This window comes from Dermacentor albipictus, chromosome 2 (assembly GCF_038994185.2).
Source record: "Dermacentor albipictus isolate Rhodes 1998 colony chromosome 2, USDA_Dalb.pri_finalv2, whole genome shotgun sequence".
NCBI classification, from domain to species: domain Eukaryota; kingdom Metazoa; phylum Arthropoda; class Arachnida; order Ixodida; family Ixodidae; genus Dermacentor; species Dermacentor albipictus.
In genome coordinates this window covers 101,810,257-101,835,788 of record NC_091822.1, presented here as the reverse complement: position 1 = coordinate 101,835,788, position 25,532 = coordinate 101,810,257, and the positions used below count along the sequence as shown (strand labels likewise).

At 46.8% G+C, this 25,532-nt stretch overlaps 1 protein-coding gene across 4 annotated transcripts in view; it reads left to right on the top strand.

Moving 5' to 3' along the window:
* The window catches only part of LOC135911683 (phospholipid-transporting ATPase ABCA3-like), a 96,668-nt gene that overhangs the window by 61,736 nt on the left and 9,400 nt on the right, over window positions 1-25,532 (top strand). For all 4 annotated transcript variants that reach the window (XM_065444027.1, XM_065444026.1, XM_065444028.1 and 1 more), the window contains 8 exons: window positions 709-869; window positions 2,583-2,879; window positions 5,791-5,916; window positions 10,036-10,314; window positions 12,511-12,808; window positions 15,525-15,708; window positions 17,232-17,422; window positions 18,541-18,714. In XM_065444027.1, coding sequence (XP_065300099.1) covers window positions 709-869; window positions 2,583-2,879; window positions 5,791-5,916; window positions 10,036-10,314; window positions 12,511-12,808; window positions 15,525-15,708; window positions 17,232-17,422; window positions 18,541-18,714 — 1,710 coding nt within the window. The remainder of the gene's footprint in view (window positions 1-708; window positions 870-2,582; window positions 2,880-5,790; window positions 5,917-10,035; window positions 10,315-12,510; window positions 12,809-15,524; window positions 15,709-17,231; window positions 17,423-18,540; window positions 18,715-25,532) is intronic.

Genomic DNA, 25,532 nt, shown 5'->3' with positions numbered 1-25,532 from the left:
GACCTTCGTACACTTAGCAACCATAAAGATAAATTATATTTGGGAAGGCACACTATGCAACGTCGCAAGAATGTCTGAAGCCACAAGACGTAGTCTAGGCAAATCCATGCACTAACGATCATTTTCATAGTAGCGTAAGGATCGCAGAATCCGCTTACCGTAGTAATTCGTATTGATTTGTAGGAAACGCTTGCGATCCACACACGCGAGGTGACCTCCTTCACAGATTTAGCATGTAGCCGCCTTGTTACTTTTTTTTCTTTCGCATTTCCTTCATCAGCAAGAGAAGCCGACTAACTAGTGCAGCGTCTGTGGGGCGGCGCGATGCGCACATACCGTAAGGTCGTAGGCACCGCGCCTACATCAACTTAGTGCCTCAGTTCACGCAGGACTGTCATAAAACTAAATCTAGCCAAGAAATTGAACTTTTTGCACTTAGCACAGCGGCTATATTATTATATGGTATGGAAATCCCGGATTGGGGAAAGTCCACTCAATGCTGAAGAATATATGTACGTCCATTCATTAGAAGCCTCAGTATCGCCGGCGTTCGTTCATTTTTTTTTTTTGCGAAAACCGCAGCATTTAGGACCGCGCTGGCAGAAATCGTGCACTCTGTAATTTGGCGTTGTCGTACCAAGCTTCTCTATCGCACGTCGGCGTCGGTGCGTGTAATGGACAGTGCATGGGGGCGCGGCGGGTTCGCAGCGTGGAGGCCTGGTTCAACCAGTACCTGCGCGGCGGCAAGGCCATCGCCATGAGCATGGTGCACACGGCCCTGCTGCGCAACTTGACCGAAAGCAGCAAGGAAGTGCCGCCGGGATTGGCGCCCGCCGCGCTGATCTCCTCGTCAGAGTCCGTGGTCGAAGGTTTGACGCTCGCCACCTTCTCTCACGACCGCGGATAACCTGCGCATTCTTTCAAGAACGCGCAATTAAGGACGAAAGCAGCGTAGGAAGACCGATAAGAACGAGCGCAAACTCGCAACTGGGTCATTGAAATGAAACGCAACATTTTTTTTACCATTTTTTTTTCTGGCAGACAAATTCCACATAAAAGCACCTGATAAATTTTTAAATGAAGAAAATAAAGCAGCCAACACCTGGATTGTCAATAACTCGCATGACAGGTGCACAAGCTCTACGTTAGAACCGCCGGGTTGACGCACGTCTCCAAGCATTCTAATGTAAAAATCTACTCCAACTATCAAGTCTGTTAGAGCCACCCTTCAACACATGTTGTGGGGATGTGAAATTTGTCAAAATAAAATGACAGTCTCCTCGGAAAATCTAAGGGCGCGGTGGTCGGCCACGCTGTTCGGCTCAGAACTGCAAAACCAACTTTGGGTCTATCGAGCGAGCCATGGAAGCCACACGGGAGCAGCAGCTCCCAGAGGCCATCTAGGCGGCCCCAGGCCCACGCCTCCCAATCGCCGGATTCCAAATAAAGTTGCCACACACACACAACTAACAATAACAGACACATGATTTGCGTACCTTCGCAGCCGCTGTAACACGAGTGATTAAATATTATTGGCGTCATTGTCGTTTTACTTCTTTCTTTTCAAAACTGATCAGATAGTCAATGTAAGAGACTCTACAGGTATACATATTTTACAATTCTTCGTTGCCAATAAATCACTTGCTAGCCTCCGGACGTCGTTGTCAGTCTTTGACGCTGGTACCGTCCTTAAGTGCGTACTTTTGAAAAATACAAGTGTATCAGCTGGCCCCGTCGTTAATAGTTTCAACCCCTTTGTATTCACATGGCACGCCTTGACTCGATCAAAAAGAAAGGGGGGGGGGGAGGGAGTTGATCGCCGTTCTTTGCGCCTCCACCTCTAGCCAGGCCGTGGCTGTGCATGCCAGTCCATGCGCATGAACGCATACGTGGCCCAATAGCCGTATCACGGATGTAATATGCGGCAGGTGCGAACTTCGAGTGAGCCGCGGCAGCGGGTCGCTCCTTCATGAACTCAAGTATTATTCTTCACGGAAGTATGAGTTTCCTTTTTGCCACAAATGAAAAAGTGAAGTCCCAAATGCGATACGAGGGGAAGCTCTAGCACCGTAAGACAGAAAAGAATTAATTTAATGGCCGTAATACGAGTCAAACACAGGTTTTTTCATCAAATGAATAAATTGCATAAATCCCTTAAGTCTTCCTACGATACTTTCCTACGATACAAGAAACAAAGTTCTTTATATCTTAATGATTTTGTACTGTTTTCGCGCATAACAAAATGTGGTGCATACGCTGAAGATACGACTTTTATATTTCGTGGAAATGCAGTCGCAGGAGTAGTTTTTGCTTTTGGGGGTGACGAGGTAAAACGCTCGTCAGGCCGAATGAAGTCTATCAATCTAGCCCAACATTTACTACAGGAAACACGCGGTTTACCGCTCTGCATGAAAGTGTGTCGACAGCACATGATTACCAATTCGCGTTAATTACAGTGTCCTGAAGCAAGTGGACTGGAAAAATATAGTGGAACTGGAACGGTAAACTGCACGTTAATAAAGTCGAGTAGGTCGCCGACCCGCGCTGCTGCCCACTCGTCCTCTATATACACGCACACGCAGGCACCTTGGGCAGCCTGGAGCTCGTGGTGTCGGCGCTGTCCTCGGCCAGCGCGATCACGACGGCTGCACGCGCCCTGTTCCTGCCGCTGACCGCGGGTCTCCTGGTGGCCGCGTTCGCGCTGTTCCCGACGGCCGAGCGCGTGAGCCGCGCCAAGGACATCCAGATGATGACCGGCATGTCCGGGCGCACCTTCTGGATCGCCAACTACGTATTCGACCTGCAGACGTACCTCATCGTGTGGGCGCTCATGGGAGTCCTCCACGCCTTCTACTACGCGGTCACCACTGAGACGTTGTGTGAGTCTGTAGGCATGGACGTGTCGCCTTGGTTCCGCACCGCCGATACTTGGATGCTTTGAGCGTGACAATTGCGCCGCCTTTCACTGACACAAAGCCTTTGAGTTAATATTTATACTAATAATGTATTACCTCCAGGTATTTTTCGTTGCGCTATTGCAAAAAAAGAAATCAGTCCTAATTCAGCGCTTTGTCTTGTCGCCTTGTTTTCCCATGGTGTCCTCCCGTTGCGAAGCTGAAGTCATAAAACTACAGCGCGGTCCGCCGTCAAAGAGAACAGATGAGTGTAGAGCACGTGCGCATTTTTTCTTTCTGGCATGAGTACAATCGCGAGACTTTGGAATGGACCACCGCCATTTGGTGGTGCTGGAACCATTCTAAAGACCAGTGGGATGCATCGGTATATCTTGAACCTGTACTGCCACTAACGCACCAGAAAAATAAACCTAATATAAAGGTGTTCGTTTTTAACAGTGGGGCGCACTTTACACTGAATTGTTCAATTTTGTATTAAAAAAAAAACACTTCGTCACCTCTCTAGCACACCTGTGTAAATATTCGTACATCGCGAGCCGCATCAGTGGAGAGTGAAACCACAGAAAAACTTATATACTGTCTTCGAATATTGTCAATTTTCTCAAGGCTCATCCAAGTCTAAAGTTTTGTATGCACACCGTCAGAAACTGCAAGATGACTCTCCGCTGGTTACCGCAACACCGTCCCGCTCAATACCAATGGTCGCTGCAACTTTGGTACTCGCTCGGCAACTTTTCGCTTAGATAGGTTTGCTCGCAGGCGTGTGAGGACTATTTGTAAGTGCACTCACATGCATAACATCCCCTGTCGTCAGGAGTGGACCATCACTGAATGTTATACTCTACGTAATCATCCACCTGCCTTGCGCATATTTTTTTTTTTTTTTTGAGCTCGTGAATTACATGCGGGGAAGCGGCAGCGCCTGCTAAAACGATGCGATGAAGGGTGCGTTGTTGCTGTCACCATAAATACCGATTCATCCGCATACCCTCTCTTAACGCACTTCCTTTAATCATATTACCTAGCATTTTATCACCACCACATGATATTTTTGCGATATCGTAGGAGAGCGTGTCGCCATATATGAGGTGTGATCAATGAGTGTGGGGGGGGGGGGGGGGGTACACAAGTAATTCTCTCTTTGAAACTTTAACCCTTGCTACAAGTTGCAGTTACCCGACTACTTAGCCCTGCTTCCCTCTTTGTCCCGCCAGGTTCACTAGCCTTATCTTGACTACCTGAACCCCTATTTGAGTGTACACACATCGACACACGGTGAAGAGTGGGCAATGTCGAGGATAGTTATATAAAGGTTAATGAATAAAGCTGAAAGATAACCTAAAGATTGCTATCGGTCGAAACCCCTATTCATGAGCTTCACGTCTGTGTCGCAGTGACGGTTGTGAATTTTTTGAAGTTTCGCTAAATCTTGTGGATTTCTGGCTTACCTAAAGGTCAAAACGCACCAGTGGCGAACAGTCGATTTTGTGCTCAACTGCTTATCTATGGAAACTTTTATACAGCCTAATTTAAGCCATGTAACCGCGTAATCGCTCACAGAGGAAAAATCACAATAGATTTTCACCTCGCCATCGTTCCTTCATTTTGGGGTGTTTCTTTCAAAGAATTCCACTGTAATCGGCCCACCTTATGCTGAAATGGCAATATCTCTTCAAACAGCTTTGTCTTTAATAACATTGACGTCACGATGAAATAATCTTTCACGCAACTCTTCCTGTACGTTTTACCCCAGAAAGCATAGATAGATATTGAACTAGGATGTTCTCGACTTAAACAGACACCCATTTGTTTTATTAGTGCAGCCGCCTATAACAGCTGATAGGTGCAGACAGTTCTATCGTTTATTTGGACTATGTCGCGTACATAAAAAATGCGCACTTGCAAGCAAATAGTCGGTAAGTTTTTATGATGAAGACCGTGATGATTTACGCGAACTTTCGTGTGTTACATTTTTTATTCTTTAGTTGTTCCCAGATGTCATAGTTTATATACTATACTAATACATATATATATATATATATATATATATATATATGACAGTGCATCATCTGGATATAAATATTTTTGTTGGAAACTGCCCATATCCAGATTCACTAGGGCAGTGTGCGCTCGCTGAAGACCTCGCAATTTATACAAAAGTCGCTCTGACAATGCCGCTGGACTTGCTAACTCACCGGCAACAAACGTCACTAGCTCCAAAAAGATGTTGACCTTGGCATGACTAAAATCTTGGTATATTTTGCGAATGTCTCGCCTAATTACCAACACAGCGTGGATGAATCAAATATTCCTGCTTCGTATACTTACCGCGCGCGTCCTCGGAATTCTTTATAGCGCATTTCGCACGAAATCTGATGCCGGTGTGGGACATCGCTTGGCGAAAAATCATTCGGAGGCCACGCAGGTCCTCCGCGTGGCGCAGGCGCGTTGCTGAAATAATTGGACCGCTCAAAGTAAGATAGGTCAGTAAAATCGTAAAGTACGACCAAAACACAGCCCGCAGACATGATAGCGTCGGAGCTTTAATTGAATATACCAGAAAACAGAATTCTGTTACGCAAAAACGCAAACACGAACCCCTTTCCCGAGGGGCGTGGCCCGCTCGGTTCCTCGCAACACCACCATTGTTTTCGGCTCCGCGCAACCGCAAGAAGACTGACTATACGGTTGCCGGGAAGCGTGACAAACAGTCAGGAATCTTTGAAATATATTGCGTTCCACTCTTAAAGGCGAAGCTTAAGCGTCCTGCAATTTTCTTGTAAAGGATTCGCAAAGCTTTATTACTTTATCCTTGCAGATTTTTTTTTGGTTTTTAATGAAATCGTTTACAGAAAACTTCCAACGTTTGTTGCAGTGGCGCTGGTTGTGGCCGTTCTGGCGTTCTCCCTCGTCGCGCTGCCCATCGCCTACATGGTGTCGCTCTTTGCCAGGACTCAGCCCGGAGCTTTTTCTTTGATCGCGCTGAGCTTTACGATTATTGGTGAGCGATCTTGTGTTCGTTGGATTCATACAAAGTGCGACGTTTGTCGTTGTTGTCGTCGTGTCTACACCAAGATCCAATAACAGGCGCGTAAAGCACTAGCAGTAGCATTACCACCACGAGCACAAAGAAGTGGTATCATGTTACCCTATCACTAACGCTGAGGTTATTGATTTAGCTGTGACCTAATAACCCTACGAACGAATGCTGAAATAGGCGCCTGTGTCTGATAACTTCATCGAAAGTCGTTTAACTAGTTTAATACAAAAGTGGTAAATGAACGGCAATGTATAAAAACGCACGAAAGAAATTATTCTAAATAACTCAACGTCGGATTGTAGTCTCATTCCCTTGAACATTTGCATGTCTACTCCTTATGAATGTAAAAAACAAACCACGAGTGTATGGATCCTTGATATTGTGCTAAACTTTGATGAATCGATCAAACATTATAGCTCTCCCAAGCACTTAATAATAAAGCATGGCTGTTTTCAAAGTCCATTTGCAAATGCACCGTTCTCAGCTAGCAGAACGAACAAACTTAAAAATCACCTTATAACATTAGCTCTGTTGGGGAACAAGTGCATTGTACAGAGACGCAAATGAACTTTTTCAATGCGTTCTTAAACATATTCGTACGGGACCACCGAACATAAATGCCGCCTTAGCGGAACTGCATTGAAGAGGAGGAAGACGGAGTGGCGCCTATCTCTGTCGATCGCCATTTTGATCGCGCTTGCACTAACACTGCGAATACACCTTGTGAACAGCTTTCTGTCTGTGTTTCATGTAAAATTAACAACCTTTTCTAGCATCACTTGACGAAGTCGTCATCACTATAGTTTAATCATGTTCTTCAGCGACCCACTAATACAGTATGCCCGCCGTCATGGCGAAGGTTCGTTGCCATGTACAGTTCCCGTAGATTATATTCCATGTTACACCGTGAAAGAGTGCTTGATTGCGTGAAGCTGACCTGAGCTGCGCGGGCTGTTAAATGTAGTCAACTGAAGCATGACCTGTACGGAGGAAGAGCGTTCGATGCACCATGCGACTTGAGTAATTCTGATCAGCGATACGTTGGCAATATATTCGCTGGTTCTGAGGAAGCAGCCAGTTTTTGCAGCAGATGAGATCGAAATCGGCTTGGCTATTACAACATCGCTCATGAGCGGCTCACGTGGATCGAGGCGCAAGGGCAATGACAATGTATGCCACAGAATAATTTACTGTGCACGAAACAAATATCAATACTTGTGGCCCAGAGCACGTGGTCCTCAAAATATTAGCGGGTGAATAAAACTAAGCGGCAGTTTGTAATAATTCAGCACGGCACCCCATGCATCCCTCGGACATTAGCACAGAGGAACTAATCAGGATTTTTTTTTTTTGCTAAATCAAAGGTACCTTTGCAAGGCCTCTCGGACTTTTCCAATCATGCCTGCTAGCTGTTGGCCGCATAGCGCACGCTTACAAAAATAAATTGGGTCCCTGATGCTGAGATCATACCTCGGTCCCCCACAAAGCAGCTCGATGCTCTAACCAAAAGGCATTACAATTGCGCCTACGCCAAATAGCTCTAACATTATCACCACGTGCTGGTGGTAAGGATGATTTCTATACTATGGTACGCACCCGCGACGGAGGAGTGGCCAAGAAGGGGGCGATCCATTTCAATTAAATTAGAAGAAAATAAGAAATACCAGCCAACATTAGAGTTGTCGCCTTGCGTAGCAGCTGCGTGTGACAGCCCGGGCGCGTGCGCCATTTTAGCTGACGCTAAAGACGCAGAAGTTTCATGGGCGAACTCATAGACCCATTATAGTAAGTACTGCTGCGACTTGGGGGTTCGAAGACGTGGCATGCTCTTTCCTCGTGGAGGAGTGAGTGAACGTGAGGCTAGGTCCAATATTCAAGACGTTAGACGAACACGTATATATTTACATATGTGCAAGAAAATGCAAAGTAATACAGAAAAGTTTATGATGAAGTGGTAGTCGCCTATTCTCCCGCCGTCCGTAGCTCCTTTTATGCCTTGCGTGATTATTGTTCAGTCACTTCCTCCAATCCGGTGTCAGGAGGCCGATGACATCAGGTCCCACCAATCCGGATGTAGGTTGCCCTTTTCGCTGACTCCAATCGTACTCTGACAGGTGATGGCCGGATCATCGCACTGACCGCGTCTCCGGCTTGGACATGCCAGTTTGTGCTGCTGACATGTGACAGCCGTATCGTTGCTAATTGCTCAAACCTCTCCTGAACGAGGTATTCCCGTGCTAGTCATAATTCATCTGTGTCGAGAACCATTTTGACAAGGCCGTCGGCTCGTTCCCCATAATCGTGCGAGCCGTGAGTAAGGGGTGTCGCGGATTGCTCCAGTACGTTTCGCCAAGACGCCGGGCATCGCTTGGTACTACTTATTGGAAATTTGAAACAGCAGAGCAAATACGTGCTCTGTCGTGAACTGCCTGAACTCAGACAGGGACTTGAAGGCGACGAATTTCACTGTATGCGAGCTTCATCCACCCCGGCCCCACAAGAAGATCCCGTGTTGAAGGCCATTAGTCATGCACGCTTTTGCTCAAGGCGAGTGCCGCAAGCTGTACCTGTCAGCACTGAATAACCAATTGACGGCAATGACAGCCAAGCTAATAGCTCCTGCAAGAAACAGCACAGTGTTACCGCCACAGCTGGCACAAAATGTCATGGTATGTTGAACTTCGATAAGCCCGACTGACATACTCCAGCAACTTTACTTTGCATAAGAGCGAATTCAAACGTAATATAATGGGCGGGCACTGAGAGTTTTCTGTCAGCGCCGGAAATGAAACATCAGGCGAGCGATCACTCGGCCACTTACAACATTTTTGTCCACGCCAACACGAATGCATCTTAATCGGCGGCGTAAGTAATCAGAAAAAGCCTATCTATGTTATCACATACGCGTTGCCGACATGAATGACGATGTCGGAACAAACCACCATGGTCGGAGAAGCTCACAAACAGGCAATTTATGCACGCGCAAACAAGCCTATTCCCGGAGGAAGTTGTTGCACATACACTTCAGGAAGGCAGCAGCCCTACAAACATATCACTGTTGATACTATGGTATACTATAAGGGGTGAAAGCAAACATGAGGTTACATTCTTCGCCTTCAGCCGGTAAGCTTGCACACTAATAAGATTGCAGGCCAGAGAGAATGAAAATTCACCGAGGCACTTACGGGCATTGATTGCGAAAGTATTGTCGCTCATCCGCGCGACATTTCTCACTTGGTCACGTGCTCAAATTGGGCAAACTCAAATTTGAGCGTGGGCCATCCGTAATTTAGGGGATGAGTCCTAGTTATTTTGGGAGTGAGACAGGTCTGTTTTGAACGCGAGTGAACTCAATTTTCCATTTGGGAAAAGTCAATTTTTTTTCGGTGTGGGCCACGGCATTCGACCGACCCTATGGCTGTTGACCGTGTGAATTCGCAGTGCGAGACGCAGCAGGTCCAGCGGCGGGAACACGATGTAATCACCTGGCCACGTGGCTTGCCATCCAATGCTATCGCCAGATTTTCCGCTTAATGGGGCATATAAGGATTTCGCCTTAGTAAATTTAAGGCATACTTACCCTGCCGCTACACTACTGGCCAAATTGTTGTCGTCGCTCACTGCTCACTGTCGTAGTTGCCGATATACGGGATGCCTGCGCGAGTAACAAGCGAACAAATTTCGATCAGAATGCGCTTAATAGCGGGCGTTGCCGCTTTACCAAATAGGGGGGCGCCAGTGGGTATGGTGCTGTCACCATACCCACTGTCCATAAATTTTGTCATTTTATCTACACATACCAGCGTGATATAACAAGTTTCAAACACCAGGTAGCTTTAAAAAACATCGCAATATGTCCGTTGGCTCGTTGACTGCAGACATTCTGTTTAGTTGGAGCACGGACCTTCCATGCATTGGCCACGGAAGTCCATAGGCTCGTTCGTACAAACAAGAAAATATTTTCCTATGGCAGAGTGCGCCTCCAGTGAGCCATACAGGCAACACGCATGCCTGTATAACGCGGCTGCACTCAAGCTCCGCAGCGCACGCGTCAATAGCGGGCTGGTTGTCCCCCGGCAGGCACGGCGCTCATGTGGAACGGCCTGATCCGGTCCGCGGAGCGGCGACACCGGGGCGAGGACCTCGTCAAGCACGGCGTCTACGAGTACCTGATGGCGCTGGTGCCGGCGTTCGCCTTCCCGCGCGCCCTGACCAAGGCGCTGGAGCTGGACGCAGAGAACCGGGACTGCCTGAACCGGCGCAACACGCTGCTCGCAGGCAGCAGCCTGCTGTGGCACATGTGTAGCCGCGACCCCAGCTACCACTCCCTGGGAACCGGCATCTACTACTGCTGCCACAGTGGGTCCTTGTGCGGAACGCGCTGTAGCCCGCGACGCAGAGTCTAATTCTATGAAAGAAAAGAAAAAAAGTTCAACGAAAAATATAGCGTACGGAGACGACAGGATGAGGCTGGAAATAGCGAAAGAAATTTTGTGATGACAATTGTATAACCTCCGGCATAATGCTTCAGTTTTCTCGCTCGAGCCTCATTCCCATGCGGTCTTATTCCTCGAGTGCATTTTTCTTTACTTTCAATCATGTAGCGTACGGCTCACAATCCTGTCGCGACGTGCAGGTATTTATTTACCCTCGTAACTGGCACAGCTCTCAAGTTTGCAGAAACGGTTGGCACAGACGACAGCCCTAAGTCACGCTTACAACTGCAGATATCGAGCAGACCTGTTGCCAGACTTGTTTCTCGCCCAGGACGAAGTCGAGGAAATAACAAGGACAGTGCTGTTTCTCGACTTTGTCCTGTTTTCTGCGCTCTTAGCTTTACATTTCAGAGCCGCACAAACTTGGCCACTTCGATACAATCTCGCAGTGTATTCCATTTGTTGGGCTTTGTACTGACAATTTACTAGAGAGTGAGAACGTAGGTTCCCCTATAGAATAGCTCGATTGATTCGCATACAGAAAGAATGCTGCTGAACAGAAGAATAATTATCTTCGGGCGGCGATCATTCTCATTACGCTTTGATTGAAATCTTATTTCTGTAGGCGTAAACAGCTATGCCAGCGGCCATTGGAATGCAAAAATACCAGAGAAACACCAGTTGACGTGTTTAATTAACTGGGGAGGCTAGTGTTCAGGGTAGCACTACCCAGTAACCACAATAATAGCCTCACACATGATGCAGATAATGAATCCCTGGATACTTTAGCCCTTCTTTTTTTTTCAGCCACTTTCACTACACTGGGGAATTTCAAGCAATCTAGGTCAAATTTGTTCTTATGTGATAAAGCACGGATTTGCACTGAGTCGCCAAGGAACAGCTCTTGAATACATTTAGTAATAAATTCACAAAACAACAACTTTTACGGACTCATTTTTTAAAAACTTTTTGTGCGCGAACACACAGGGACAAAGAAGAGGAGCAACGGAAGGACGAGCGCTTTCTAACAACTGGTTTTATTTTCGAAGAACTTCCTGCTTTAGTACCCGCAGATCTGCGCGATCTAGTCAACAGAGCACGCCTATAGCACATATAACACTTGAGATAAGATGCCATGGACCAAAGCCACCCGGTCAACATAAAAAACAGCAAGATGCATGTAACAAGCACTTACGATGAAAATGCGTTGAAAATACTAAGACACGGTGAGCAATCGTGTCCTTGACAATACATTGCCGAATGCGTACACGTGCGACCTTTTAGAATAGATAAGTGTTCCCTTAGTCTCGTGTTGATGCATCTCGAAGTCTGCCCTACGTATACATGACCACACGTCATAGGAATCTGATAAACAACGTTTTCGCGCATTCAACAAATTGGTTCCTACGTGGATGTTTAACACTACATTCATTCCTTGCATCATCCTTTCTTTCAAACTTATTTTTAACCTTAGAACACACACTACCTATCTTGTTTTTTGCCGAAAACAGCACATTTACTTCTTAATTCCCAGCCACCTTTTTAAGTCTGTGTGAAAGGCCGTGAACATACGGAATCACTGAAACCTTGGAAACCAAATCCTTCTGCCTTTGATTATTTGTGCATTGTTCTTTATCCTGTTTAAGTTTTTTTCATTAGTCTATCGCATGAGGCCAGCATCACAGCGAGCAACGTCATAATTTACGTCACAATTCAAAGAAACCATCAGTCATCTCAGCCGCATTTTCTTCGCTCACGCTTCCCTTGTATATTATCTACCCTAATCGCGGCATATGGGCTATCAATAAATCAACATAAATATTTACTTACACAGTTACAATTCAGGATAATTTAATTTGGGCAAGTCAGGCAACATCTCCGACAGATAACATTTCAGCAACAGAATGTGTGCGAGGATAATAGAAATGCAGTCGAGGACAGCAGATGATTAAATACTGTATCGATATTAGGGATACTGCAGGATTGGGACGCTAACGACTCACGCGCGGTAAAAGTGGAACCGCTGGAATGAAAGGGCTCCATGCCTTCTGCTAGCCTTACGTAGGCCGGTGAGAGGGTGACCGAAGATTTCCGTCTCTTTCCTGCTTTGCAATAAAAGTGGAGCTGACCAACAGCACGGACTGGGAGCCCCTGAGCCCTTTCGGGTTGCACAGCAGTGGCATCCTGCCCGAGCTGCTGTTCATGCTGGTGGAGGGCGTGATGCTGTTCGTGCTGCTCGACCGGTTGGACTCCGGCCGCTTCCTCTGCGCACCACGGCCTCCCGCTCCCGCAGGACAGGGCGCCGAGGCCACCGCTGCCGACGAAGAGGTGCGCGAAGAGCGGAAGCTGGTGGACGCGGTGGTCGCCAACGGAAAGTTCACTAGCGTCGTCATGGCCGCCAGGGGCCTCGAGAAGAAGTGAGTGAATGCACACTGGGCCGTGCTACAAGTGAAAAATCAAGTTGAAACAGTCACTTGGTGCGCGGCCATCTCTTACCAGGTTGTGTTATCTGGTTGATTGACATGTGGTCTCATTTGACGTCCCAAGTGAGGCGGGGACTGTGAGAGCAGACACCGCTGGCAGGAGGCATCTGGGTGATCGTGACCAGCTCAGTTTACTTAGCGCCCACAAAAGCCTTAGAAAACTTGAAGTTCTGGTAATGATATTTTGCAGATAATTTGATTATTCACAAGATTTACTCTCTTCTTTTATCGCTGCGAATTGCAATAGCAATGCTAGTTGTTTAGTAATACCTTTCGCCTTTTCCATCACCATGACTGCCAGTGTAAACGTTTAATTACCCGTAGTTCCTGAATTATCCGAGCTGAATAAGCAAAATGGAATATTTTCTTGAATGCGGATGTATATTCAAATGTCGAGTCCAGTATGGCAGCGCAAAAACTAAACACAAAAGGCTTGGCATTTTTCACGTGGTCGCACACACACCTTACAGGCTTTACAGAGCTGCTTTTGATTAGAGGGCGCAAGAGTCTTGCTTTCCGCTTGGGTCCCAGCAGAACACAAAGAAAACTTTGGATTCTTGCGTGAGCATTCTACTTGGGTCCGTGATCTCAAGACTTTCTATCGACAGCTCATTTCATATCAGCAAATTACTCCCTTCTCCGCTAGGTTAAGAATTTATATAGTAGTGACCTTGATAATGTATAGCAAGCATTTTGCAACACTGAGCAAGGCTTTATCGGGCAACTTGTCCACTCTTCAGTCCCCGGCGCAATTGTCCATAAGTGAAAATACAAGAATGCAGGGAGGCTTCTCTTGAAAGAAACGTGGCACGCATGTCGGTCATGCCTTCACCTTTCCACAACTAGTTACCTTAGCATTTTTACCGAAGCGCAAAAGACGTATCCCAGTTGTTTGGTAAACATCTCAGTGTTTCCAGCCCTAGTTTTTCAGCAACCGATGCTTACAGGACGAAGAGCCCAAATCACCAAATGTATGGGCCGAAGAGCACTTGCAGCACTTACGGTTTAGATGAACAGGTCCAGGAAGTACATCTACCTGATCAGTTCAAATCGACATTTCGCACCACCCTTAACCACCATCCCCTCTATGTAGGATACCCGCATACATGCACGCGCTCAAGCACTGGCGTTAGGGTACGTACAGAGGCTCCCTACATCATCGTGTCAATGCACGCCATGGCCGTGAATATGCACCACGACAGGCTGAATGACCTCGTTGACATCTTTGCGATAGGTACCACCCCCTATTTCACGAACCCAAAGCTCCCCGGCAGGGCGGGACTTTCACTACAAAGAAGCACTTGCTCATGGCAAAGGGGGGGGGGGGGGGGGGGGGCATGGATATAATCACGGTTAGGAAGAGAGATAAACTTGGAAAAGGCGATTCGGTGGCCCATGTAGAAATATGTTCTCTTTATGGGATGCTTGCAGCTACGTTCCTGGCTTGTCACTCAGCGTGCGAACGGCGTATAGCACAAAGTTGTGCCATCTACACCAGAGAGCTGTAGGGAAGTTCTTAGGATTGCTTCCTGACTACCAGGCCTCCACTGTGCCACCCTGCTTTGTGCAGCGAATACACCGGACTCACAGTACATTTGAATGGCTCGTACCCCGCTCCAACTGCATGGCGTTAGGAACCCACTTCAGACAAGAGCTAGAGGTAGATGCAGCTTGCCGAATACTAACGTCCGTCAGCCCACCAGGGCAAGCGGAAGTCAGGAAAGCAAACGCATCAGTGCTGCTCTTGTAGTAGAGAAGCCGACGGACCGCGCACACACAATGCTTCTGGGAAAACGAAAGTATTCCGACTCAACGCTAATTAAAGCTGCAGCAGGTAAAGCTGGATTGACACGATGGAACCAAATGACCCGGACAGGAATGACGTGGCTGAGCCGCCACAAATTGCACTACCAGCAGCTTGTTTGCTTTGTGCTTGTGTGCGACGTAATTGGGCGGCAGTAATTGGTATGATGCTCATACTCAGAATTTGATCCCTCGTGTCAGTCCAGCTTAAGTGACCAGAACATTGCCGGAAATCAGTCGAACTCGCAGCAAGGAGGTCACAGCTACTCCAGGCTCTGCGAAGTGCAGTGCTCCGAATAAACTCAGGGAAAGGAAAATGACACATTCACCCAATCGTAGGAATCGCTACAAAGGAAACCCATACGCGTTCCTCGAAAGAAAAGCCTCGCAGTTGAAGAAAAAATTCGTCCTGGGCCGGGACCTAAACCCGAGACCACCGCCTTTCCGGGGCAGCAGCTCTGCCATATGAGCTGACCTGGCGCCTAGCGGGTTTCCCCAGAACGATTGTCAAACTCTTGCCATTGCTTCGATTTGTTGTCAAATTCGACTTCGCCCTGCCATATTCTAGCTGCCTGTTCATCTGACGTCCTCTGATTGTCAGTAAATTCCCACCTTATGAACTTCGACAGTTCCTACAATGAATAGGTGGTGTCAAAATCAGACATCCATCGACAGCTCCACGGGAGTAACAAAATCTGATCTGTTTAGAGCATTGCAAGCGACGGACGGGGTTTCTGGAGCTTGAAACACGTCAGGATCACCCATGTTTACGGACACCGCTTATGGCAGTGCGGACACCCTGCCCCATCCTTCCTAGCCAATTGACACGTCGACGGTCCTTGCGCAGGTACGGCACGACCGAAGCGGTGCGCAGCGTGTCACTTGCTCTGCGCACCACCGAGTGTCTCGGCCTGCTGGGACTTAACGGCGCTGGAAAGACGACCACGTTGGAGATGCTGGCTGCTCTGCTGCGGCCCAACAGCGGAGACGCATACATTAGCGGCCTCTGCATGTCACAAAATCCCAGGAAGGTACTTATATGGCAGGACGGCACCTGCGAGTGTACGCAGGGTGGGACAACACGAGAAGCAGCAGCTGGAATCCGGCGCTCGAGAAAAACCTATTACGCTAGAATCGTTCTTAAGAGAAACGTTAAGCCAATTCTTATGCTATACGTATTATAAGCAAAGACGGCCGGCCAATGCCAGCGAGCTCTTACGAACAAAAAAAGCTTCGTGAGTTTGGCCCCTGTTTTACAGAGAATCATTGCAATTGTTCGTTTTTCTTCTACATAGGCTCGGTGCCACAACGCCGCCATTATCACTTGGCGTGGCAGACGACAAAAAAATTAATGGTGAAAAATAAAATGGTACGTTACAAAAACATGGGCACAAGTTTTCATTCAAGGACACCGAGTGTTGTTAGTCGCCTCCTGAGAAGTAAAATTACTCGGCAATTATATTTCCACGTTGACTGTTTCTCGAATGCAGAGACCGTGTTCCCACTCATGGCGGGGACCACCCTTTTGACAGCCCGTTTATGGGTGCTATTACAACATTATCACGCCCCCTCCTACTCCCTTCGAGCGCAATAATGTGATGCCAAGTGTTGAAACAAAAAAGCTCGAACGCAGCATCTTTGTTACATTTGTTTTTAATTGGGGAAAATGAGATTGTACGGCCGCGGCGCTTGTTATACCCGCGGACAACTGGAGGCCACAGAACTACGGTAAACCTACTGGCACCTTGCTGATAAAACATGGCCTCCGAGCTTGCTTGCGGAAATTATTGAATGGACATTAAGAAACTGTGGAAAGGCTTTACGTATACAAGGGGCTCAACACAAGACAAAACGCACAATTGTGATTTCCTTACCATGAATATAAAAGAGATAACACTAACGGCACACCGCATGGGTTTAAGCAAACATGCCTCTCCACCCAGTTTGCATCGACGCCTGATCGTTAGGCAACAGGCACGGGATTCAATAAATTCATAACTTCTTCAATTAGGACGCGTAGGTGAAGCTTTCTTTTCGATATTATAACGAATCGCCGTGCCCCCTCCATAGTTGTATCGAGATGCGAACGTATATATTAAACGTGGGTTTTACTTGGCCATCAACGTGCCTTAAATCATTGCTCGTACGCTTGGTTCACAAAGCCCAACGCAGCGCTATGTGTGACCATGCACTCTAGTTACAAAGGCCACAGATAAGTCGCGTTTAACCAGCTTTGTAAGCTTTCCTAGATTTAGAAACGTTGACATTTAATCTAGCCGATAGCCTTCTGGACCACATACAATGCTAGGACACTAAAATAGACAGTGTTTAGAAGAAAAAAAGTATGTCCTTGCGATGCTATTATGATTAATTCACATGGTTCGGTTTCAACAAAAATGTCGGCAGCACGAGCTCTAATTTCCCATCCAAGGTAGTTGTTTGGGCGGACTGGCACTGTACGTCGAAATAATGCCAGCGCGAAACAGCTCACGTGTATTGTTCTCCTCTGTGCCGCGCCAATGTAAAAAGGATGAATGATTTACCTCCCGCACAGTGGCAGTCAGGCGTGGGCTACTGTCTCCAGTCGGGCGGCCTTCTCGAGCAGCTGACGGGCTCCGAATTTCTGCGGCTGATGGCCAACTTGCGTGGCATACCCCTGTCCACCGTCGAACTTATCGTGAGCAGCCTGCTACGCGTCGTTGGCATTGACGAGGACGTAGCTAGGCTGCCGTGTGGATCCTACAGGTACTGCACCGTTGATCGTGCACGTTATAGACTGAAGGCCTGGCACTTAGCTGCCAGGCTAACGTTTTTATTACGGCGAAAGCCCTCCTAGGCTCATGGTGAAGTTTGTGTCAGCAGAACTGGCCGCCGGAGGGTCCGCCGGAACGTGATCACGCCATATGAAGTCAGATTAAAGACAGATCAAAGAACGAGAAATTATTGATAGTGACAGATAGTGAAGGATAATGTTATAATGACGATTTGTAGCGGTTAATAATGACTAGTAATGACTAATAATTAGACCAATTCTTGAATACACCTTGGTGGTATGGGACCCGTAAACACTGAAGAACATTACACAATTGGAAAACATTCAAAGAAAATATGTTAGATTCGTATTCAACTGTTATAGCTGGCACGTATCTCCAACTGTTCTTATTAACAAAACCAACCTGGAAACATTAAAATTAAGGCGATATAGGGACCGACTGAAATACATGTGTTTACTTTATCATGATATGCTGGGGATAGATAAGGGTATGTATATTACTGTAGTTACCAGGCGTGCAACACAATGTAATCATCCGAAAAAAATAAAAAAATAAAGGCCGCACAAACGTATTTAAAATTTTTTTTCTAGGACGATCGGTGAGTGGAAGGCGCTCTCCGCCATTACAGTGGAATGCCCGACCGTCCAGTCATTCTGCAACGTGCTGATTAGCACGTTTCATTTAGACGTGATATTATATGTATGCGTATGCATATGTATATGTATGTATGTATATGTATGTACAAATATAATTTCTTTTCTTTTTGATTTACATTACACCCAAGTGCTTCTTTCGCTTGCTTTTCATTATTTGTAGATTGTTGCTGCTCAACCAACCGAGCATGCGCGATGTCTTTCGGCATACCAGTATGAATGCGACTCCTTGTTACCAATATCGCGTTGTTATCAATATGCTCTGTACAGCTCGTACGGTTCAATGAATAACCGTATTTTTGAGCTGATGATGGCATTGAAATCCCAAAGAATCAACTAAGTAGCGCAGATTTTCAGTGATATGCAGCGAACCTGACCTATGGCTTCTGCATGTGGCCGACCTTTCTGTTATCGTTCTTTCACCCTCTGTTTGCAGCCATGGCGACAAGCGCAAGTTATCTGTGGCAGCGGCTATGGTGGGGCTACCGCGACTCGTGTTCCTTGATGAGCCCGTGGCAGGCGTGGACATCTTGGCGCGGAAGACGATCTTTCAGGCACTCCAGGCTATCATCACAAAGGGATACTCGTCCATTATCCTCTCCTCCAACTCGTACGTTCAGCGGGAGGAGCTTTCCTTACTCAATTTCACGTCAACATGATGCCACAAATTAGTTTTTTTAACCTTTGTAACTTTTTTACTTCGTCTTTGATCGCTTTTTTTTTTGTTTGCGGACCTTGTGCACCGATTTGCAGGGCGCGCCATGGAAAAAAGCAATACCATTTTCACACAGCAAATTTTCTTCTTACGAGGGCTTTGCTTTCTTCATCCGTCGTGAGTACATTGAATTCTAAAACAAAAATGCAGAAGTTGGGTTAGTTCGGCAACACTTGTCCGGGCGCTATCACAGAACACTGGGTCTTTCTGATTTACACCTTGGCCCGATAAAATGATTGATGCAACGGTTAATTAATTGAGGAACAGTCACAATTAATTATGCCACGTACTAACCCCCTACTATGTATGCTACGTTCGCGCAAGATCCTCCATAATTTACGAAGGTACCGACATTGACTCCTATAGTATTAATATTTTTGGAGAAAAAAATTCACTGTGTCATGGAGCCACAGTTGGTCATAACCTGCTTCGTTTGTAAATCTCCCAAACCAGTGCCAAAAAGGCCGGAGCTTTAGTGTCAAAAGTTCCGTTCTAATACCTGCGTTTGCAAATAGCGCTGAGAGGCCAATAGAAAAAAAGAGAGACGGAAGCGCTATAGAGAGCCTGCACTGAAGTCTTACTATCACGAGTTTAGCTAGAGACTGTGTATAAGTACTCATCGTACCCGAATTTTCCCGCGCAATTACCGCCAACCAACAGTTATTCGTCTCCGATTGTATGGTTTGCGTCCTATTTGTATAGCTTTTCGTACTATAGCTCATTTTTATTCTGAGTCGCAAAAATTCACCGATGATTTCGATGCTCCCTAATGCGAATTTCGAGCGCAGCTTCTTAGGTGTTTTGAATTCGTGATATGTTTTGAACAAGAATTTGATTCTGAACGAAGGGGTCCTTTGGGCTGTGGCGCTGAGCATTTTGTCGGGCAGCTCGTTTACCAGCAGCGGCAGACGAAGCATTTCCACCGGTTGCGTTGCTCATTGTTCAGGAAGAAAGCGTGAACATGGAAATGCGTGGCTCGCGCCGAGCGCATTCTCTAGCAGCGGCGGCGGAGGCGAAGTAGCGCATGCACAGTGGATTCGAAGACCACGCCCGTGCTTTGTTTCCCTATGTGGCATCGGTGGACGCACTCGCCGCGTTCCTGGTCGCGGCCGTCAAGCACGTCTCGTGCAGCAGTCCGCTTTCCTCCTTACCCTTTCGGCGTACGCTCCCTCGCTTTCCTTCTCGTGCTGTCTTTGCACTCGCCATCTTTCAACCCCCCTCCCCCCCCCCCCCCGCTGTGCTCCGCGTTCGCTCTTTCACCTTTCACTGTGATCGTTCACTCGGTTACGCCGACGGACGACGACGACGACGACACTCAACGCAGGAAAGCGCACCCAAAGGCTGTGCTCTAGAATTGATCAAAATAAACATTACTACGGTAGATTGCTCTCTGTCAACTCTAGTTGAATGTTTCTCTTTTGCTGAAGAATGTTAGGAGAGCATAAAGCACAAAATTCTCCACCGTTTTGCATTTACGGACAGCATGACGTACCTAATTTCGCGGCATTCTCGCTCATTTCAGTCATTCTCTGCGGCCGAAGTGCCCTGAAGTTCTGAGACCGTTCTTTCTCTTTTTTTCCGCATGCATTCAAATTTAATGCACTCACTTTCTTAACTGCTGAAAACTCACTCAGCACACAGCAAAGGGTTGCCGAAATTCATAGCAGCATCAGCGAGAGTGAATCTGTGCTGGTTCATGTAAAGAACACGAGGAAAAAAATCTCACGTTGGCGTCGGATTGAAGTGCTAGAACACTCCTTCAATTAGCATGGAAACGGCACGGGCAGTACATATGCTTGTCTAAATTCTGCCATCGCTAGAATGTTGTCGATTCTTGCATCAATGTTCCTGAAGTTGCTATTTTATCACTAATTCATTGTACGAAAATGGTCTTATTTACGCTCTAATTTCTACCATGCACAGGGTTTCATGATATTTCAAAGAATAAGAAATCGTTTAGGATATAAATATTACTCCACGCGAGTGTTAATTAACAAACATGTGCCGAGCATTGCATATTATAAGCACCAAGTATACACGACTGTTCCACGTAAACAACTAGCTGGTTTCCGCTCGACTTTTTGCACGGATGTAGCATAATGCAAAGGTTCAGATCAATTCGGCGTTACCGAGAATTACCTGTTTCGTTCGCACTATAGCCGTAGCGCGCGCCACCTGCGGCAACACCACTCGAAAACTGCACTTGGCATCATACATTTACTGTACTACTAACGTTATGTTTCGCAGCGATAGAATTCCGGCGCCGTCTACGACCGCTGTGGCGAAATACCCCTTTTACCATGGCCGTGACAGATGGTGCCGCTGTTCTGCCGTGACTAATGCGAAATTTTTTATGGGTCACGGTAGGTAAGGGTGACCCGCGTTTAGCCTATATTTTGAAAGAAACAGACACGGCTACAAGCACGGCTATAAACAGAACCCTTGTGCACTGCCGAATACTATAGACCGTTTTATCAAGGGCGCCGCACTTTGCGATCACAGCGTCGTCTATCCTCCAGCGCCATGCTCGTGTGTGAACGCCATGCTGGTGTTAGTGGTGCAATGCAGGTGTTACTAAGCCATGAACTTCGTATAGCCGCCACATCTAACGGCGATGGGTCTAGCGGCACGGCCACAGCTCTTACCGCGATCGAAATAGGAGGCGAACCCAGTTTCAACATTGTCGATACGTAACATACGTGCGGCGGGTTATTCTTGCATGTCTAGCCTTGAACTCTGTTAAAGTATCACTAAGGTTAAACCAATCAGAGGGGTCCACGTGTGCGAATCGGTGTGCCGCACCAGCATACATACTGATTCGGGTAACTAGCGAATTAAGCTACGAGGAAACACGCGTTGATAGGTTTCGGGCTCCTAAAACTTTCGCGGTACGATTTTCTAAGCATGTTTACCTGACACGCGGGCATCAAAGTTATGAAAGAAAGAACTTTAGGATAACTCGGCTTGGGATGTCCGTTAACATATGGAGTATTCAATAAGACCACCTGGTGACAGTGGCGACCCGCCGTGGTTGCTTAGTGGCTATGGTGTTGAGTTGCTGAGCACGAAGTCGCGGGATCGAATCCCGGCCACGGCGGCCGCATTTCAATGGGGGCGAAATGCGAAAACACCCATGCACTTTGATTTAGATGCACGTTAAAGAAACGCAGGTGGTCAAAATTTCCGGAGTCCTCCACTACGGCATGCCTCATAATCAGAAAGTGGCTTTGGCACGTAAAGCCCCATAATTTAATTTCTTTTTTGATAGTGGCCACGAATATGCCACGATCAACCGTATGCATGCAAAGTGTTCAAAAAATGTGTGCACTCTTAGGTCACGAGTGATGCCTGTGCAAAGGCGCCTCACCGACTCGAGAGAGCTGAAAAAACGAACTACTCTCTGCAACAGCTACTTTATTTTCTGAAGTATAATGCAGCCTGCGATGCTCGGCGTCGGCCGGGCATCTTGCCGGTGAGATTCGGAAGCACCGGAGAGCCCGTGTAATTTATAGGGCTGGCCGGCACTCGGTATAGGCATGGATGGCTTTGGTTTCCAGGAGGAAAAAAAGGCCACGCCTTCATTTTCTTCGTCGGCACGTACTGTTTTCATAATACGTCTCTAGCAAACTTCCAGTAGAACGTTGACTCCCAAGTGTCATAACCTTGGAACACATTTGAACAGAATAACTTTAATGCGTGTGCATGATGAAATAGTTGACGTCATCTATTCGAACTAGTTGACCGAATCGAATGCGCACCTTTCGTTTATATGTCAGTTTGGTCATGGATGCCGAGTTGGAAACAAGATCTTCTAGGGGCACCACCCTGAATCTGCCTTTGTATCTTAATAATAAGTATGTTTTTATCACAATCATCATATCTGAATATGCATGTGACGAAGGTTTGGGCGTCAAATTCTTTCTGCTTATACTGGCAATCCAAAGCCGACGCTTATTTTCAACCAGAGCGGCGGAGTCCACGAAGTAGCGGCGTCTGAAGGGGCACTTCCCTATCACTTCGAAAGTTATTCTTGCAGCCAAACACCATAACAGTTGCAGCCGTGGCGTAGAGGTAGAACACCCGCCTCGCGTGCAAGAGGTCCGTGGTTCGAATCCCGGTGCCGGCAATTTTCCACCGGATCAAAAAAAAATTTTTTAAAAATCCGCGTGTTGATAAAATTGCACAAACAGGCCTGGAGTGTGGCCTGATCCCGGTGACCAGAACCGGTAACGCACTCCCTCACCAGAGCAGGATTGGCCACCCTGGTGCAGTACTTGGCCACAACCTCCTATATGAACAACACAATCAAACCCCGGCCCTCAGTCCCCAGCAGCTGCGAAGCAACTGACCACGGCGGCGGTCAGACCTGCGACGCTGCAGAGGGTGCTAAGAATCACTGGCTCCGGACAGGCCGCCAATGGAATATGAACCTGGCAACGTTTAACGCTAGAACGTTATCTAGTGAGGCGAGTTTAGCAGTGCTGTTTGAGGAGTTAGAGGGCACTAAATGGGATATAATAGGGCTCAGTGAAGTTAGGAGGCCAAAAGAAGCATATACAGTGCTAAAAAGCGGGCACGTCCTGTGCTACCGGGGCTTAGCGGAGAGAAGAGAACTAGGCGTCGGATTCCTGATTAATAAGAATATTGCTGGTAACATACAGGAATTCTACAGCATTAACGAGAGGGTAGCAAGTCTTGTTGTGAAACTTCATAAGAGGTACAAAATGAAGATTGTACAAGTCTACGCCCCTACATCCAGTCATGATGACCAGGAAGTCGAAAGCTTCTATGAAGACGTGGAATCGGCGATTGGTAGAGTGAAAACTAAATACACTATACTAATGGGCGACTTTAATGCCAAGGTAGGCAAGAAGCAGGCTGGAGACAAGGCAGTGGGGGATTATGGAATAGGCGCGAGGAATAGCAGGGGAGAGTTATTAGTAGAGTTTGCGGAACAGAATAATATGAGGATAATGAATACCTTCTTCCGCAAGCGGGATAGCCGAAAGTGGACGTGGAGGAGCCCGAACGGCGAGACTAGAAATGAAATAGACTTCATACTCTGCGGTAACCCTGGCATCATACAAGATGTGGACGTGCTCGGCAAAGTGCGCTGCAGTGACCACAGGATGGTAAGAATTCGAATTAGCCTAGACCTGAGGAGGGAACGGAAGAAACTAGTACACAAGAAGCCGATTAATGAGTTGGCGGTAAGAGGGAAAATAGAAGAATTCCAGATCAAGCTACAGAACAGGTATTCAGCTTTAACTCAGGAAGAGGACCTTAGTGTTGAAACAATGAATGACAATCTTGTGGGCATCATTAAGGAGTGTGCAATGGAAGTCGGTGGTAACTCCATTAGACAGGGTACGAGCAAACTATCGCAGGAGACCAAAGATCTGATCAAGAAACGACAATGTATGAAAGCCTCCAACACTACAGCTAGAATAGAACTGGCAGAACTTTCGAAGTTAATCAACAAGCGTAAGACAGCTGACATAAGGAAGTATAATATGGATAGAATTGAACATGCTCTCAGGAACGGAGGAAGCCTAAAAACAGTGAAGAAGAAACTAGGAATCGGCAAGAATCAGATGTATGCGTTAAAAGACAAAGCTGGAAATATCGTTACTAATATGGATGAGATAGTTCAAGTGGCTGAGGAGTTCTATAGAGATTTATACAGTACCAGTGGCAACCACGACGATAATGGAAGGGAAAATAGTATAGAGGAATTCGAAGTCCCAAAGGCAACGCCGGAAGAAGTAAAGAAAGCCTTGGGAGATATGCAAAGGGGGAAGGCAGCTGGGGAGGATCAGGTAACAGCAGATTTGTTGAAGGACGGTGGACAGATTGTTCTAGAGAAACTGGCCACCCTGTATACGCAATGCCTCATGACCTCGAGCGTACCGGAATCCTGGAAAAACGCTAACATAATCCTAATTCATAAGAAAGGAGACGCCAAAGACTTGAAAAATTATAGACCGATCAGCTTACTGTCCGTTGCCTACAAACTATTTACTAAGGTAATAGCAAATAGAATCAGGAACACCTTAGACTTCTGTCAAGCAAAGGACCAGGCAGGATTCCGTAAAGGCTACTCAACAATAGATCATATTCACACTATCAATCAGGTAATAGAGAAATGTGCGGAATATAACCAACCCTTATATATAACTTTCATTGATTACGAGAAAGCATTTGATTCTGTCGAAACCTCAGCAGTCATGGAGGCATTACGGAATCAGGGTGTAGACGAGCCGTATGTAAAAATACTGAAAGATATCTATAGCGGCTCCACAGCCACCATAGTCCTCCATAAAGCAAGCAACAAAATCCCAATAAAGAAAGGCGTCAGGCAGGGAGATACGATCTCTCCAATGCTATTCACAGCATGTTTACAGGAGGTATTCAGAGACCTGGATTGGGAAGAATTGGGGATAAAAGTTAATGGAGAGTACCTTAGTAACTTGCGATTCGCTGATGATATTGCCTTGCTTAGTAACTCAGGGGACCAATTGCAATGCATGCTCACTGACCTGGAGAGGCAAAGCAGAAGAGTGGGTCTAAAAATTAATCTGCAGAAAACTAAAGTAATGTTTAACAGTCTCGGAAAACAACAGTAATTTACAATAGGCAGCGAGGCACTGGAAGTCGTAAGGGAATACACCTACTTGGGGCAGGTAGTTACGGCGGATCCGGATCATGAGACG